Source organism: Penicillium subrubescens, assembly GCF_028828155.1.
Source record: "Penicillium subrubescens strain IBT 31985 chromosome Unknown utg000002l_segment0_segment0, whole genome shotgun sequence".
Lineage (NCBI taxonomy): Eukaryota > Fungi > Ascomycota > Eurotiomycetes > Eurotiales > Aspergillaceae > Penicillium > Penicillium subrubescens.
In genome coordinates, this window is record NW_026643152.1 from 6546467 (window position 1) to 6565265 (window position 18799).

Sequence of the window (18799 nt, forward strand, 5' to 3'; positions counted from 1 at the left end):
CGTAAAAGCTAATCGACTGTAAATAATCATGATGCACTCTTTCTACATCCCACGGCGGCGACATTCCTGGACGGAAATGGGCTCCGCCAGCCTGTCATGCACATCCAGAGGCAAGAGAGCACTTCACAACGCTGAGTGGCTCGGGGAATCCGGGCCTATTCTGGATCCTTCGGGTCGATCTGGATGAGCGGCAATGTGATTGTTGGATTGCCATGTCGCCTGCATGGATCATACCTCTTCCTCTGTGTTCTCGCCGTTCAAATGCACAGCGGATGTGCCCCTATCTGTGGCGCAGACTGGGCCTGTCTGTCTTTGTCTTTGTCTATCCCAATTTTTGTATGTATGAATGGCAAACTCAATCTATTTTCCTGGGACACCCCTGGCAGATGTGGAGGGGGGGGGGGGGGGGGGGGGGGCAAACTGTGAAAGGCAGTCAAAATGTAAAGAAATAAAAGTTTTCAATTTTGATGCACAACAATTCCTGCCGAGTTCTCCGGTATTTAGATTATTTTGCATTTTTGATGCAACATATCCGAGAGCCGGAGATTGCGCTCTCTGAGCTAATTCGGAGGTGATTTGTTTCCTTTTTCCTGACCATTCCTTTTGATTGATGTCGCGATCTGCATAGTTTCACTCTTTTTCCAACGAACTAGATCCTCCGTCGTCTCCATACCTCTCTTTCGTCTAGTGTTCTTGATATCGCGATTATCTTCGGTTACAGAATCATCATTGTTTGCTTTTTACCTATCCAGGCATGTGGCATCATTCCAGCCTGAATGGGTGCCAGACCTTCGAGATGAAGGCAGAAAAAAGAAAGAAAAGGCCCGGTGTCGCATCGTGTTCCCGAGGGAGGGGGAATTTTAGCGCGCTTATACATCATCATCCCATAACTCATAACTGCTTTTTTTTTCTTCTATCTTCCTTTGAATTCCCTCAACCCAGTCTGCCGGGATTGTTTGCAGTAGTGCCGAAGTCCAACGTGGCGGTGACTTCCTTTGATATCAAGATTTTTTTCACAGGCAGGGATTTTGTTGGCCGGCGGTTGTAGCGGTGTAAGATGATCAAGTTGGTAGGTGTACGGTGTACTCCGTATCCTCCGTACACCGCCGCTAGCTGGCTAGGCTGGTTTATCCGTCACGGCTTTGCATCATCCTGGTCGGACTTGAAATCTGGAAATATCTCTAGTAGAGAGATCAATCGAATTCTTTCGCTTTTCTCGCTTGCGAAAACAATGGAGTTGTTTCGAAGGATGAAGGATCAATGGTTCGTTCCTGTTCACATGCGGACCACGCAAACCAACCTTGTAGCCCAGTTCTACCAGGTACCAGGGCTGACCCGTCTACCCCTCAATGTCAGCAAAATATATATCCACACCTACATTCATGCATAGATCAGTACCTAAGGCGCCGAGGTCACTCCAGATCATTTAGGCACATATTCCATTCTCAAGCCATGGAGTCATTGGAATAGACCCTGTGCGAACCTGACGCCACGAAGGTCCTGCATGAATCGAGATAGTTCTACGTAGTCCATGCAATTGAAGTAGGAAATTGTCATTCCATCGCATCATACATACAATCATTAATAAAATTTGACACTCGGAGCTAAGAATAGTTCGGAGGAATATATACTTGCCCCGCCTCAATAGCGGCAACGCCGATGGAGCAGCTCCTTACTGGGGGCTCGAAGGCAGAAACCTCCACATTAACCACGCGAGCGCATGTCAGTAATGTTATGTAGGCAGTGTATTGAAGCACTATGTGCATGCATTACTGGCAAAATAATTTGAGGATAGGCGCCGTTTATTGCATAGCCTAAAAAAAATAGTGATGATGAAAAGGTAATCATTTGCAATGCGATGATTGAGTTTCAGTTCAGCCGGATTGGCCTCGTCCCTTCGAAGGGGCGAGATCTTTACCTAACGCATGATTGCGTAGCCCGATCAATGCTCATGACAGAAAATTGCGCTTGTAGACTACATATGAAAACTTCAAAATTTGGAATAGATTCATGCTGCCTATCTACCTGCCTGATTGAAAGTACGAATTCTCAATCCTGATTTCTAAATTAAAATACTCTCCACAGACCTGCAACTGTTTCGGGGCCGCTTCTATATTTTCACTAGCTACAGCTCAAATTTGCGGTTCATATCAATCGCTCAGGCCTCTAGCTATCTGATACTAGTTAGTATCTAGACGCAGTGTACCTGAATCCTCGACCTCATCTCGCTAGAATGTGCGATCCACTGGTAACAGCCCCAGCCAGTCAATGTATCAATTGTCGCGTGGCACAGGAGGGCGCATGTCATATCGCCTCAGGCAGATCAGATCAAGATCGGGAACGGCCTTGTATGCCTCCACTCATCGCCCCCATCTTCCTGACTTCCATTGCTGTTTCAAGGATATGTATGTATCTGTGCCGGGCATCTTACCCCGTCTGTGCTTTGACGCCTACGGACTCTTCATTATTCTGAGCCAGCAGCGTGATTGGGGGATGCAGTTTCTGGCTTCAGGAAGGACCTTTATTTCAGCTCTTGTGGTCGAGTTGGACTCGAGCCATTGCGCTTGCTGTGGAGGCAAGGGATAATAGATGGATACTCGCGGGGGTCAGTGCTCTGGCGCCTCCGGGGAATCGCCGTCCCCGTTCCAGCATCTGGTTCTAGGGGCTCTTGCTCGCCGATGGACCAATGATGTTTGAGTATTATTGAGATCATATTCGGACGATATGTAGATGGCATCTTGTTTTTCCATGGGTCATCCCTGCTATGTACATAATGGTCCCCAAAACAGAAGCATTTCTCCGCAGCAGATCCTGTCCATTGCCACTGGAAGTAACGGCGTCCTGTACCCTGGACTCCAATCATATAGCCCATCCAATAATAAGAGATCGATTTGAATTCAAGCGCAGACGGATCGGACGATCCGGCATATCCATGTCTATCATCGCATCAATAGACATTTAACTCCAGCCCTGTTCCAGCCATGTTCCTGCACCGAGTAACCCCGAGTTTATGCGATCTTTCCCCGCATCAGTAGACCGGGTGGCGGCTTACTGGAGTAAGCCATTGTCTGACGTCGATGCGAGATTTCACCTCGTACCTGCGACAATATGCATAATGTGCAGATATATACGATTGTTCCAGGGAAAACAAATACTATATCGGGCATGGGAATCTACAACGCATCACCGAAGACCCAGCCAGATCAAGCCGAAAATTGATCCAACAAACCAGAATGGACGTCAATGGCGTACTACAGTAGGAAAGGTAAATAACCTCTGCGCAGACCAGGGATTGCATTATGCGATCCTGGTACATGGTAACCACCCTAGCCAGCCTTAACCCACTTCCGCTCTCAGATCGCCAATTTTACCCCTCGTAAAACATGGTCATCGGGCCTAAGCATGTTGCACAGCGCTGCAAATGGAACCGCATTGACCGTAGACATTCATGAATCTAGTTCTCCGAAGTATGCGTATGATCTGCAGCTGCAGTCCTACAGACCGATCGAGAGCAGTCCTGCATCTTGAGTACAATAAAGCTTCGGAAACAAGGAAATAGTCCGCGAACACCCGCCAGGATCTGCTTGCGGGGATTATCGTAAGCTTGAATCCTTTCAGCAGTGGAGGGGTACGGCCATAGTGGGACTCCATCCGTTCCCTTAGAGCATGCCTATCGTACCCGCATAGTAGTCCCTACAATCGCTGTATACTTTAGTTCCATAGATGGGCACCGAAGGTGGAGGATGAAGCAGAGTTTTCTGCATACCCGATGAGATGGACCCTCATGGCTGGGAGGTGTGGTGATCGTCGATGGATACCAGGATGTTGGGATCACTTTCTCTTCGGGGATCTGGGAATCGGAGTTCCGCCAGCGCTTTGGCCTGTCGTTCAGGGTGGAGGCAGAATATGAATTAGGACGGCTCCAGTGATGAATTTCCAATGTAGTATAACTGCGGAGTATGTTAACAGAGTTAATTAGGGTCGTTAGAACGGTTGGACCCCGAGGAATGGCCTCGTAGGATTTCATCATGATGATAGGCGAGTGCCTTGCATCGGGGAGTTTTGGAATGATAACGACATATGGAACTAGATAAAGACTTTACATTTTCAATCTAGAATCAAGTGAACACAGTCTCCTCTGTGATACTCTCATGACCATTTAATTATAGGGACTTATCCGCAAGGTAAGAATAATTTCGTTCTTGTCTCGTGATCAAGCCATGATGGGTTCTCAGCAGGATAACCACAGCGGTGTACGGGGTAGATTGGCTTCAAAAGTACCACATCCAGTATTTGTCACGATTAACGAAACCCCGCGAACCCAGTTTCCCAGCCACGGATCGCCTGGCGTGGATCGGGCCTCTCCGGCAATGTGGAACCCAGTTCCGGGGACTTGGTCCTCTTAACTACACTGAAATGAGGATAGAATAGTAATTACAGCGCAATTTGGTAACGTTAGCTAGTCATGTATGAGACCATTCGAGGGTTCACCTGACGAAGCAATTTGCCCTATTCTGAATTCACAAAGTTAATCCATTTGAAGAAGGTGAAGTTGGTCGTCATAACGGTGGCTTGCGAGTAAGCCCATTGGTCTCGCCTTACCAGGTGCATATCGCAGATCTCATCGTGCATACCGCATAGTTCTGGGCCTCCATTGTGCAGAGTAGGGCAAAAACCATGGCCAGATGAAAAGTTGAACAGATTCAACGCACAACGACATTGTTTCAGCCAATGTACTCTGATCGGGCTCCAGTGCGGATCTCCAGGGACGATCTCACTGCCCCCGTTTCGGGCAATTTGTCCGTGCTTGCAGGCTTTAGAGGGGACTGGAGTGCATATTGCAGAGGAACCAGCGCAAACTAAATACAATTAGATCAAGCTCCACCGGGTCGGGTATCCCATAGGGTCGGGTTTACAAGAATAAGCTCCCGCAATTATGGTCAAAGTTAGTCGTTTTTGTGCACTTTTGAAGGGTGTTATGAATGGCGGCCTCTCACTGGTCCATTCTTAAAGAATTTAAACTTCAAAAGAGAAAGCGAAACATGATATCAGACGAGATCTAGGCCCGCTGGACCTATGCATGCCATCGCGACGACCCTTAGGGAGTGAAGAGTATCGTCCCAGTGTGGTGGGAATTCCGAAAGGGTGGAAACTATGGGGCTGGGCCGCCGGGGAAGATTTTAGCGCGCCGTGTAGCTTTGCACTTGTGTATATCTGGACATAGCGCCATGCAGCAGGGGCCATGGGGCGTGGCGCTAGACAGGGGTGCTCTTTGGGGGAACTGGGCCATTCTCGAAGCTGATTGGAACAAGGGTTGCCTGTTCACAAGTATCCTGCAAGGATTGGATGGAGAGGGTCCCATTTACCCCAGGGCATTGGCCTGTAAGTCACTCACGGACCTCTCTGCCCCAGTTAGGATATCCAGGTAACTGGGAACAGTCTGTGGTGCTTGGGTCTTGAAGAATATACGAGGCTGTGTGACATTGAGGACATTGAGCTGAGCTGGAAACGAGTAGAAGTCGATATGCAGATAGGTTGATCCGAGAACTATGCTCTAAAGCGGAGGATATACTTTCTCCATACGTGGGTTTTGACATTCCTGTGTACCCCTTTCCCCCGACAGAAAACACATGGCTTTTCATGCGCATAATGTCCACGTTTATTAGCCACAAATGAGAACGAACCACATATCTGGAGAACTTCTCCGGAATCCTCTACGCAAGGGCGCCTTTTTGCCTATTTTGTGATCTTTTCTTTTTCGTCGCTGACAACTCCATTATTGTTGTGGGTTTTACCCAAGCGACCTGCTGGCTGGGCGATCACTCGAGATTTGGGAATAGTATATGTGCACAAGTACCGTTATGGGGATTTGAATTAGTGTAACAAGGCAAAAGGTAAAATAGCGGAATGACCACTTCCATTTCCCCCAGTCATCGAATCAATTTACTTCATAGTCCTCATCAGAGGGGGTTTGCAAAAGTAACGACAAAAAAGGAAATCGTTGACCAATCCCGTACTTTAGTGATGAAACATGGTCGCAATAATCCAAATCACAGAAGATCAAAGGATTTCCACAAGGCTATGAATTGATCCCCAGTCCGTATACATAGGGCACGAGGTACTACAAATCTCGGGCTATTGGATCATACATTAACTATGTAATCAATAAAATCTCATGTCAATTAATAACAAAACCCCTGGGCAAGGACCAGGTGTCATCTCCACGCGGCTGAGCCCTGTGCGCAGCGTCGAGGATGTTTTCGTCTTCCCGCAGCATCCGCCAGAGCTAATCGCGCGATCGAACCTGGTTTCGGTCGGCGATTACAGTAGCCCTATTTGACATCATTGGTAGATTGAAAATGCAAAGCGCTTATAAGCCTCCAGGGGAAGTCGGAACATACAGTCCTGCAGAATGCCCAAAGTGAAGGGCCAACACTGCCGTTAGTTGTAACTAATGTCGCATCTACAGTGAAGAAATGATTGCCACTATCTCCATCTACTGAGTTTCAATCCTAAACAAAACCTGCAACATGGTACCTTAGTATTATTTCCTAGCCAAGAGATCGTAGTCTTCTTGTCACTGTCTGTGTTGACCGAGCGATCGGGCTTCATTTTACTTTGTGTCAACAAAGTACATTATCGCAGCGTGGTACGTAAGTGAGAACAATAGTCCGCCTGGGCCCCCCGTTTACCCCTGTTTAGAGTATCCATCCTGTCTTGCATTGTGCATTCTACATTCTGCAGTCTACATTTGCCTGCGTTTCCATTTTGCAGTTGACACTGGTCCAGTCGGGCTGAACCGAGCTAGGAGGGGCAGCATAATGGGCGCGGCGGACGGGCCGGGCCAGTATGGAGAATGAAAGGGAATAATTTCCTGCGGTCTCACATTGCTTTTTGTTTCGTTGGAGGGGCTAATTGGGTATTTAGTTCGTATTGCAATCCACAAGGAATGCATTGATGCAATGAATGGCGTTAGCCATAGTAGTCAAGTCTATTTGTGGTGAACCCGAGAGTATGGATAGGGGGGAGGCAAATAGGTAAATAGTCAAACCGTTCTAACATCTACAGATCGATAGAAAAATATGCTAGTTATAGTGAGTATGCCGTAATTTGTAATGCGTAATCCGAACTCCATAAAAACCCGTCAGGCGGTGCCTAGACTACGCCATCGTCTTATCGAGGCGAAGAAGGAGGGCTGATGTTGGCGCACATTGGCTATCCTGCGACGAAAATCTTCCTAGCGATCTACCACCTCCTCCACTTTGGCCCAAACCCTCGGTATCTATTTTCCTCTTAGGGGGCGGACCGGAGTGTAACCATACTGTCGGACTTTTGACAGTTGTGGTTGAGTCGATCATCCAGGACAATTTGCCCTATATGGAGTAGACAGTTAGGCTGATTATAGGCGAGGCAGCGTAGTAGGTTTCCTATTTCTGTCACTAGCAGGAACCGCATTTCCTAAAACAAACAATGCACACGGCCAAAATCGCGTCCTGAAACCGCCCCAAATCGACAATTAGAAGAGTAGATGAGATGAGGTCAGATCGAGAGTCAAAAAGGAGTCACACGCTTTACAAAAAGACCATGGGCGATCTCGGTGTGACGATGGGTTGTTTTCCAGAAAATGTTTAGCAAAGAGACGAGAGGGCCGATGATTGCCAACTCTGACCCTCAGCGGCGGGTTTCCGGTGGATCACCTCAAGTTATAGACTAACCTTAACGGGGGTTTGACAGCTTTAGTCGCCCCGGTCCGCCGTCCCCGGCCCCGTCGTGGCTGATTAGGGGCGTCCAGATGGCTTGTCAATGGCGCATCCTGTCGATGCTTTCTGAGTCTAGGCCCGCAGCAGACTCCAAAAAGGGACGGCGCCAGAGTTTCGTCGATAGCCAGTTATGTCGTCCCGATCGAGGGGTTGCCAAAAGTACAGATGCACGACTCCATACTGAGAATGAAGAGGACCGTCCTAAGCACTGTGCAGGTGACCCAACCCGTCCAGAAACTGACTAGTGCGGTGATTTTGAACATGTTAACCTTGTCTGTTGGTCAAAGGTCCTAAAGTGCCCAAAGCGACCCCATGAACGCCCCCATCACCCCTCCATACTCCTATCCTACCCCCTGGCCACAACTCTCTCCCCAGCAAAAGGACCCCCGTGTAAGGCATGACATCATGCCTTAACCAGATGCTCCGATGAGCCCTCGATCGCTGCGCATCATTGATCGATCTCGTGGGCGGCCGCTCGGCTGGTCACTCTCCGGTGCGTTAGTTCTGGTGTGCCTTGCTAGGCCGCTCACCTGGCGTCCCGAGAATTCAAATAGAGTCCGGCAACGAGTATCCTGATATTCATCAAGAATACGAGAGAAATAGACTTCTTCTGGCCTTTCATCAACCTCATCTAGACTTTCTCCTGGTCGGTGAAGCCAAGGTTCACACAAAGTACCTCTGTTCTCGATGAAGGAGGTCGTATAGAGTACTCTAGAACATCCATAACGGGCAGTCTCTGCGATCGCATCCCAATAGTTACTCCGACTTTCTTTGTAGAGTTGCCTCCAGGTACCTTTGTGTGCTGCTCATCACCCATGCACCCTGACAACGACGGTCTGGATCGTGCAATTGTCTCGCGAACAGACTCCAATTTTCGACTTTTTGCTCGCTGTACACCTGCTCAGCCTACACCCCCTTTTCCTCGCAGGTGCTCTTCGTATCGAAGAAAGGGATAGAAGAACGATCTGGAGCGTGCCAGGTGGCAGTCTCGATTGACATTGGGATTGTCCAAAGCAGGAAACTTGATCGCGGAGGGCTGGTGAGAAAAGTAGCGGTCCAAAGTACAGATGGCTGCAGTGATGACCAGTTGGCGGTGAACATCCTTGAATGTATACTGTAGAAAATGTATGATCGAGACTAGAGTAGACTGCAGTAGTCTACTCCGTAGTTAAAGAAGAGAAAACTCGGAAAACTACATCTCCCTATGACATTTCGGGCACTGCATACATTAAGAGTAAACAAAGCCGGACCTCGTTCCAGTGCCATGCCGCGGATACAAACAGACTGCAAAATCAAGCATCGCCCGAATCCAAACATTCCGACCGAATCAAATTTCCTCTTCTTGTAAGTCAGTTTTATAAGACACCACCTTATGCTACTACCCCCAAATCCTCCAAGCCCCCAAGCCTCCATCACGAACTAAACCAACCGCTCTCATCCCCGACCCTCCACTAACCCACTTGCCGGATCGCCTGTCAGTGCTCATCCCGCTGTCACATTCCATTTCCAGTTCCCAGCTTTCTGAATTCCTTAGCCAAGGAAGCGCCTCCCCGAGTTTCAGGGTGATTGCATCATGGGGGGAAGCTGACCGAACAGCTCCGGCGCCGTTCTGGTTCATTTCTCGATCGCCCTAACACCGTTTCTCCCACCTTCTCCGGCGGTAGGAGCGGGCTGTCATGATAATCATCCTGTTTCCGATCCTCATGATCATAATTCAGTGTATGAAGTACGGAAGACTGGTCCAACTTTTCGTTTGGTGTTTGTCCGTTCTCAAACCACACTAGTTCCCCATGCTCATTCCCTTTCTTGCCTTGTTTCGCTCAAAGTAGATGACTGACTAGCAAATCTGACTCCAAACCCGCCCTTTTGCCCTGCTAAAAGTACTCGATATCAGACTCGCAAATCTTGACATGAATAGTGACAGTGATGGAGACGCTGACAGCACGTACATGCAGGCTGGCAAATGGAGGAGTGCCCAGGGGTTGTTTTACAGGGACCTTCCCTGTACCTTAATATAACCTCGGGGTCTGATGTGGCCCCGGCTCAGCGGTCAGCGTGCAAAGCGAGTGTGGCGGTGGAGGTCCAAGACTTTTCTTCACTGTGCATGCAGTAGGAGTTCTCATCACTGCAGTTTAGTAGGTTTCAGCCGAGAATATGTAGAGCTGAGCCACACGTGGCTTAGTCGGTCTATGCGTTTGCATTTGCACTTTCTACTATACTACTGTATGGACTACATGCATTTTGCAGTCTGCATCTCGCACTTTACCACTTGAAATAGAGTTTTATTCCGTATTAGGCTATTAGCAGGGATAAAGTGTGAAAAAGGGGGTTATCGCCACTATGCCGGCATTTACGAAGCGGCGTCGCCGGACCAGGGGCGATTTACTCGGGTTTATCCAGGCCTCGGTCGCTTTGTGTGCTCACAGTATAGTTAATTGCCTACAGTACTACACGATTCGAACTTCGGGGTAAATTCCGATCGTCGGTAGACTTCCGTAGAATCCGTCTTTGTCGAAAACACACCATTTTTGCTCAAAGTACGTTATCATCTTTCTGTGTTCATGATTTCCGCGGATTGACTCAAAATCATGGAGTAAACTACAGTCCGGTAGAGAGTGGACACTAACTATTCAATTGTGTCCGCCCGCAGCCACCACGGGATACTAGTTTGCGCCCTAACCAACGCGTAGTCCGAGTGCACATCGCATTGGCAATATGACGGTAATTCGCAAAAAGCAAATTGGCGCCGGGTCAAGACGGGAGATTGCCAGCGACCGAACGTTTGGCGGGTGGACTGGACGGTTGGGTGTTATCGATCGTTGGTGGTGGTGCCAGGAGGGGGTGGGGGTTTGCAAACTAAGACTTCGAAACCACCACCCCTTACGACGTGCTTGGGATAATGGCGTGTCTGCTTCCGGGCGTTAAGCCGTTGGCTACTATTGTTACGGACGATGGCTCACTGGTTCAGACAGTTAGTGTGGGTGGGGTTACGGTAGATCTCTGCCTCGATATTGAGACTGATCACAGCGGCACAAAGGAGTAATAGAATGGAGTACTTTACTGTACGTCTTCCATCGTAGTGACTATCATAGATGGGACGATCGTAGATATCTAGCTGGTTTACGGAGTACATAGATACCTATTGTACCCACTGATCAAGTTATTGGAAATGACAAATAGCTCCCAAAGTACTACGACCAGGGTTCGAAACGTCAGTTTTAGTCTATTGCCCATGCGACAACCTAAATTTCACCAGAACCGATCCGGATAAAAAGTGTCATCGTAGAATGGTACTTCAATTAGTTACGATATTGTAATGTTGCTCCGTGACATCGCCTCGATTTTCAGGCGTGGCGGGGTATAGTCGGAACTTAGAAGACCACCGTCCAGAATGGAGGCATTGAGAAACAAGATAGAAATAAAGAATAAATTGAACGAAATCAAAGATAGCGCTCGCTTAAACATTAGTAGGCATCAAAAACCAGACAGTTGGAACACTATCACAAGAATTAGACAGAAGGCAATCGACATCGATCAAAGACGACGCAGGTACGAGTCCACTCACCACTCACTCGGGATTTTGTTTGCGCATGACTCGGCTGCACTGTACATCCAACTCCGCGGACTAAACGTAGATAACAGTTGCCTTTTGATCTTTCCGTCCTGCTAACTATGATCACCATCAGCACTATATCACTAGGCTCACTGCTAACTGATTGCAGACATCGCGATACCTAATGTTAGACCTTGTTGGCCGCAGCCCGACCCGACCAGAGGGTTCAAATGGCCCCCAAGATGAATCCACCCGTCCCGGGAGATGCACGCGTTGACAGATGGTGCCTTTCCCATGGGCCTCGGTACGACGCCCCGGGATCATTAGATCATTAGATCATTATTTAGATTAATGAGCACAGGTGACCCGATGGGACCCAAGACCGAAGATGGGACCCGAGGAGACGACTAGCGGTCGCTCATCGCCGACGGAGTGGCTAATCCGTTCTTTGGGACTATATTAGTCTGGCTTGGTGCTTTTTAGTTCATGAGACAGGGGGCGAGCAATGCTTGCGCAACAAAGAGACCATATTTCCGTCCACTCAAATCATGGTAGTCGCTCACCTGTTACATTGTCTTGCTAAGGGAATTTCCAACCCCAAAATTGAATTGTATCCTCCCCCGTATTCCATCTAGACCACGACCGAGACACTTGGGGGCGATTGACAAAGTACAGCAGCTAACCAGCGCAGGTAGAGATTATCGAAGGCCTGGTTGGCGAGGCAGCCTCTGAGAGAGCTTTTTGGATTGGTGATCGTTGTTGATGACGGTTTGACTCCATCTAGAAAGTACTAGTGGCGCTCAGGATGGAATGCAGAGCGATTGGCCGGAATAACCAGAGCATCGAGAAAGGAGTGAACTAATACGGAGTACGTCCTTCATCAAGATGATTCTCTCATCCCTCGTACCTAACCACAAGTACTTTCATCACTACGAGGCTCGATTTGTGTTAGAGTCGTCCTTTTGTTCCTCGTGATCTCAACTCTAACAAACTCATTTCGTATCCTCCTCCGTATTCTTCGGCCAGACCGGTTGTTCAAGGTCCATTTGGGTGCTTTTGTTCATTCCACTTTCCTGTCTGGACTCTCTTACACTTCTGGAGAATAAATAGTCGCCTGATCCAATCATTGATTTGATCAAATGCGAGGGTCTGATCTCAGGGGTGATTTTTTGGAGCTGAAAGTGTGGCCTAGAAGTGCGAACAAATCCAGCATATCCTGGCTAGGCATCCCGAACAACCCCGCGAAGGCCGTTCCTGTCAGGTTCAAGCACCAACCACCCGGGCCCACGCCCGGTGGGAGGATTCAATGGGTAGAGGGGGTCCCCGAGGCCGATCGACAAGGTCCAGGGGAGGGGGCAGAGTTCTCCAAGCGATGACAGACATCGGCCCGTCGCCCATATGGGAATCTTCCAATGGCGACACTGGAACCATCAACGCCTGTCTGATATATGAATGAGATATGTATTCTTAACCTCTATCAAACCCTCTTCCACTAACGACAAAAGGCAGAAAACCACCACAACAAGCCCTATCAGCGAGTCATCCTTGGACATTCCGGGTTCCAGGATGTTGGGTCATGGTCAATCGGCACATTCATAGGTTCGTAGAAACCACCGCCACCCCTCCAGGCCCCCGGGTGTCCTCGCTTATTGGAGGCGGCCCCTGCAAAACTAGCGCCGGGGCACATCACGCTCAGATCCGGAGATCGAAGCACGGCCCTATCCAACCTGTCGTCCAGCTTTTTCGACCTTTTTGGTCCTTTTAGGTGTTGGCACTTTAAGTGGTGACTTTGATTGGCCATTAGGTCAATTACAAGAAGGTCACGCCGAAATCATTCGCGGGGGAGCTCTTTCCCATCCCCACTCTCTGTCTTTTCTCTGATCTTGCAACTACTGTGGTGTAGGAAGGCGATACGGGATCCTACAGTACTACTTTACTTTACGGGGATGTCAGTTATACAGAGCCCGCAGTACTCCGTAAACCGTTCCTGACGAGGAATCTGCACGTATTTCCCACGCTACGGAACCTCCGAGAAGCTGAGGTCGATCGGCGCGCCGTACTCTTAAGACTAGCACCCACACGGCGTATGGGCGTGGGCCCCCCGACGCAAGGCAGGGCCTGAGCGAGTGCTTTTGAACACGAACGCTATGGACATATCGAGAGGAGGAAAGTTGGAACTGGACTTTTGTTAAAAAAAAAAAGGAGGCGCAATACCTGTATCTGGCGGATTCTGACTGCGCATATACAGTAGATAGTGCGACCAGGGTCTGTACGAAGTAAACAAGTAATCGGGACTAAGTCCAGCGACGACGATACCTGGAATCAGGATGTCAAACAAAGAAACGTTCCTTGGTTTGACGTGGATCCCGCGCGCTTCCTCCCGCCCCTGTCACAGCCTGTCAGGCTGTCAGATAGGAAGGTGGAAAGAACCCTCCGTCAGAATTTTGATCATGATCACTATGTCATAGACTAATAGGCTAAGAGTAACCATAGATTTTAGGATTGTGAATGAAGGAAACGGTTACTAACATCATAGTGGTTGCCTCGCCTTTTGAAGCTGCCAATAGCAATCGAAGGATCTGATCAGGATCCGCGATTGGGACAATGACAAAGCAGCTTTCCGATCTCGCTCAGGTCCCCTCCAGACGGTTGGTAACTACTAGAAAATCCTCCGTACTTTCTAACAAATGTAATTGATTCCCTGTGGTGGGGAAAAGGACCAAAATCCAAGAGAGGGGCGGTCGATCGCCAATCGACAGCGCCACGCTGTATCCCGAGGCACGCCGAGGAACGGACGCAACGCTAAGCGGGACTGTCAAATAGTGAAATTTAAATAGATAATTGAAGTAGAAGCACAAGTACGGCTCCAGAGTTATAGAACAAGGGCAATGGTAAATGGTTTAAGAATTGTGGGAATTGAAATAATCGAAAAAGAACAAATTCTGGAGCCCAAATGTCATGGCGATCTCCAAATAGTCAAGTCGAACTTGACAGGGATATGAACCGAATCGGGAACTGGACTTTGTGCATTAGCTTATTTAGCTTGGGTTTAGTACAAATTTCAGTTGAATTTGGGTGGGTGATTCGGATTATTGGGTTAGTCCTTCTGGTTGGCATCCTTCATACCTGCATGTCCCTCCACTACGCCAATCTCGCTGCGTCCTGCATAGCGTGATCATAATTAAATTGAAAAATCAAAATGAAATTAAATAATCATAATTCCAATAACGCTAATCGAAATCCCATCCCCAAAAATAATTAAATTAATATTCCCAAACTCTTACATAGCTTCTGCCGGGGATCCCCAGGGTTCTGACGGCCCTTCGACCCTCAGGGATCATCCTAGCTAGCTGTGGCACGGTTTACCAGATTGCTTTCTGGTCACCTACCACTCAGTACTTTCGTAGAAAATAAAAGGATTTAAACTAATTAGCAATTAACAATTTTACAAATTAAAGCCAAATCGTAAATCGATCCCCCAAGATCTGCCTCCCATTGCTCTGGACCGCGCGCAGCTTGAAATACTTCCTCCTCCTCCCTCCAAGCCGCCTAATTCCCTCTTGCAACTCCATGCTTTTTTGACTCTTTTCTTTTCTTCTTATCTTGAGGAAAGAAGAAACATTATTTTAAAGCTCCCCCCTCTTCCCACTTTCTTCAAGGAGATCACTTTTATTTTCTACCTCGACCCACACTACATCTAGTTGTTGACTAGGTTCCGTGGCTCATACTTTGTTCTGGTTTACCATTCTACCGGAGACAAGATATCTTGTGTATAGAACCAGACCATCCCCATCCCGTGTCACCATCCAAATCCAACCGCAGCTCTCTCGGTTCGAATCAGGCTTTCTGCAGTTCGTGAAGTTCCCGTACTTGCAATACATTGAGAGTGGAGTATATTCCTCTCGTTCCTGCATCACTATCGTTCCGCCGTGCCGTTTGAAACTTGTGAGTTATTATAACCCCTAGCACAACAACCCAATCTCAGCCCGGTTCATAATAAGCTTGACTTTGGGCCGTTCGCGGGTTGGTAGTTGTCGATGAGACAGCCACCCATCGGGGCAACCGGCTGAGGGGGCTACCGTTGGTCATTGACCGGGGCTGTCATGGTTGCTTTGCAATTTTTGGACATTCCAAGTTTAAAGCTAACTTTGAGTCGATAAATCTAGACCTTCTCAGCCGCTGGCTTAACTATAAAAAGGACTGTTCCATCTTGGGAGCTCCGGCGCTGAAACAGATACATTTCTGTTCCTCGGATCTTTGATATACTTCCTTCGGCTGTGCACCTACGACTTGATATCTCTCGATTTATACTTTTGACAGCGGACACAGTCCATTCACGCAATCCCGTGCGATCATACTAGACCACGGCTTTGCTTTCCCTGATCATCGACACAATGGTTTACAGTAAGCCCAATTCGTCTACTGGCGCCATGAAGCGTTCAGCTTCGGCCCTTCACGAAAGCGCACCTGGTTGGGATGTTCCTCCTGTAAGTCTCTATGTACGAGTGATTTAAATACATCAATCTAACAAGTTCCAAGCCCATGATGGCCCCAGCGCGCTCCCCATCCTTCCGTATGCCCTATGCGCACTACGCTCTGATCTATCTCGACAACGAGGGCAAGCTCAAGGTCGAAGAGTCTGCCTCAATTCAAGAACAAAACTCCACGATTTTCACCCCAGAGGTCCGCCAGAACTTCCTCGAGATCCTCGGGGAACGTATTGGTTACCAGCCGCCCATGCGCCGTAAGTTTCAAACAAGTGCTCTAGTTTTCAGACAATCCAACTGACAAAGTGGAATACAGGCACTCTGAACGCTTCTCCTCGCCGTGTCCGCCGCCGTGGTAATGCTCCATCCTCTGAAGACCGTCTGGCAGAGGCCGGGTCAGACAGTGATGACTGCTCCCCTAATGGATCCAACGAAATGGTTCCCCTGCGTATCGGAGATACTGCTAAGGTCTTGACCTACTACGAAGGTGCCCTTAAGCACTTCCAGCAGCTTAACTGCCGCATGGTCGCCAAGGCCTTTATCAAGTTCATTGAGCCCCGCAAACAAGTCCGACACCCGTACAACGGTGGCAAGCCCCCAGCAGGCTCTGCTCCAGGTACGACTGGTGACCCTGAGAAGACCAAGCCCGAGTGGTGGCCCCCGGGTGTTATGCACAAGGAGCCTGACCACCTGCGTAAAGAGTGTATGTAGCGATTCTTTCGATGTATCCTTGGGGATTGATTTACTGATGTTTTACTCAGACCGCATTGAACTCCTGCTTCACATCATTCGTAAACTTGGAGGCTACGGCGTTACCGCTGACAAGCTGAAGGAGGTCGCTGGCGACACCAAGCGCAGTCTCAAGCATGCCTCGCATGTGGATATCATCTATGAGATCCTCCGTGTGCGCAAGATGGAGGAGCGTTTTGAGCGCGGAGAAGTTGGTATGTCCACAATGAAAAGTGGTTCTCTATCGATGCAGCGGTTTAACAGATTATGCAGATGCGAACATAGTTGTCTACGTGATGAACCGAGGACCCAGCCCCAAGGGTGACGATGAAGAGGAATCCAACGAGACTACCACTATTTCTTCCATGCCCACTGTTGAAGTCCCCGAACCCATCGAAGAAGGCCTCCTCACCCCGACCTCCTCGATTGAGCAAATCACAGCTCCTTTGACCACCCCCATCGACACAATGGCTATGGTACCAACACGGTCTCTCCCAACAAGCTTCTCCATTCCTCAGCCTCTCAGCTTCGACGGCCCCCGACAAGACCGATCTTACTACGCCACGCCTCCTCATTACACAGACTCCTTCTCTCAACCGATGCTCAGCGCGCCCGTAACCGCAGAGATGATCAGCCCCCACGACATCTCGGTCTTCGACTACCCAACCTCCCACTTTCCGACATCAACACCAGACCAGAAGTTCGACGGTTGGGCGCCTACCTTCCGCCAGACTCTGTTCAGCCCTGTGGACTACAATGCTCCCTCTGTGACCCACGGTCTGCCACAGCCTGGCATGCAATACCATATGCCCATGGCCTCGCCAGCTCAACTCCACGACATGTCTCATCCTCACGCCCACTCGCCAATGGACGCCATGAGCCAACGGGCACTGCCCTTCCGTACTGGCTCGCTGGGCCACCCGCATGAGCTGCCTCTCTCCCACCCTGCCTAAGTTCTCTCCCCAATGGACGGGCAGGACCCGATTGGAGGCGAGCCCGAGCAATGCCACGACTGAAAGAAGTGCACGGGCTTTTAATGAATTATACGACTAAATGGCTTTGATTCTCATACCATACGAAAGCACTTGATACTTGATGCAAAGGGCGGGCTTGTTCTGGAGTTTCAATTCGTTGTTTATCTTGTTGTTATTTGAATTTTTTTTCTTTTCCTTTTTTTCTTCTTTTGTTTCTCATTTTTTGTGAATAAAAAAGGTCGGTGTCATAAGAAAGAGGAACCGCGTTGATATGGAGTGGTCGGCTATTGGGTCTTTGTTGTTCTTTGAAAATATTTCCATCGTTTTTTTGTTTGAGGTTGTTCTTTTGGATTGGTTATATATCTTCCGGTTTTTCTGGGTTTACGTTCGCTTTCTTACCTTTCTTCGTCTCTCACTAATACTTTTACAACTTTCTTGCGTGGACGGCTTATTTTATACATGGTCCTTTCAATGACTATTTACCCCTGATTTTTTGTGATGCTTTTTGGGGCTGTTGATACACACTTTTGTTTGGTAGATAGTGATTCCATTGGGAATATTTCATGAAAAGATTCCAGACTCACATAATATCCATATGTAGTCCTTTAAGACTTCAAGTTGAGTAACATGAGGTCAATGTCTCGTCTTTCTGCCTGAATTGCATGTACCAAGACATGCCCGATGCAGGTAATAGATGGTATGGGATAGTCGCCGCCTGAGGCAACGAATAGGTTGCCGCACGTTACCGCCGTCACCTGACTCAGGCGCGCGGCTGAAGTGGACCCTCTTCGGTCGGAGTCCTTTTGAGCTCCCGTGCTTCCATTGTCTCGAGTCTTCTTTGTTCACTCCATCGCGCCGTACGTCTCCCACTGTTGGCTCTTCAGTTTTGCTAGAATTCTCTAGCATGAACTGACCTGGATGCAGGCCGAGCGAGGATAGGATGGCGAGCCCGTTCAATCCGTTTGCTGGTCGCGGCCAGAGCGCCGGAGAAGCAAGCACCTCTGGACGAGGTCGCGGGTCTACACGCGGGTCAACGAGAGGTAGCACAGATCGAGGAAACCGGGTGTCTGTACGAGGGCGAGTACGAGGAAGAGGAATCCGAGGCCGTGGAGCTGATGGGACAAACATCTCTCGTGGGCGTGGCGCGGGCGCTGCTGCCAGAGGCGCGTCACATGCAGCAAGTTCGATCTCAACTTCTTCGACCACCGCAAACGTTGCCAGTTCGCCATTCGCACAACTTAACCAACCGACCCAATTAAACCCTCCCTTAAACGTTTTCGCTCAACAACCAGCCCG

General features: G+C 48.9%; 3 protein-coding genes across 3 annotated transcripts; 2 read left to right on the forward strand and 1 right to left on the reverse strand.

Annotated features, from left to right (window-relative positions):
* Positions 1 to 8666: 8666 nt before the first annotated feature.
* On the reverse strand, positions 8667 to 8861 carry N7473_003701 (uncharacterized protein; the record flags this gene model as incomplete). Its single annotated transcript, XM_057149641.1, has 1 exon — positions 8667 to 8861. One exon carries the CDS (start codon positions 8859 to 8861, stop codon positions 8667 to 8669), a length of 195 nt encoding a protein of 64 aa, XP_057013295.1.
* Positions 8862 to 15707: 6846 nt separating this feature from the next.
* Positions 15708 to 17482, forward strand: N7473_003702 (uncharacterized protein; the record flags this gene model as incomplete). Its single annotated transcript, XM_057149642.1, has 5 exons — positions 15708 to 15800; positions 15853 to 16057; positions 16117 to 16503; positions 16562 to 16744; positions 16803 to 17482. The coding sequence occupies 5 exons, from the start codon at positions 15708 to 15710 to the stop codon at positions 17480 to 17482; spliced, it is 1548 nt and encodes a 515-aa protein (XP_057013296.1).
* Positions 17483 to 18177: 695 nt separating this feature from the next.
* N7473_003703 (uncharacterized protein) lies at positions 18178 to 18762 on the forward strand (the record flags this gene model as incomplete). Its single annotated transcript, XM_057149643.1, has 3 exons — positions 18178 to 18190; positions 18235 to 18360; positions 18428 to 18762. The coding sequence occupies 3 exons, from the start codon at positions 18178 to 18180 to the stop codon at positions 18760 to 18762; spliced, it is 474 nt and encodes a 157-aa protein (XP_057013297.1).
* Positions 18763 to 18799: the final 37 nt, after the last annotated feature.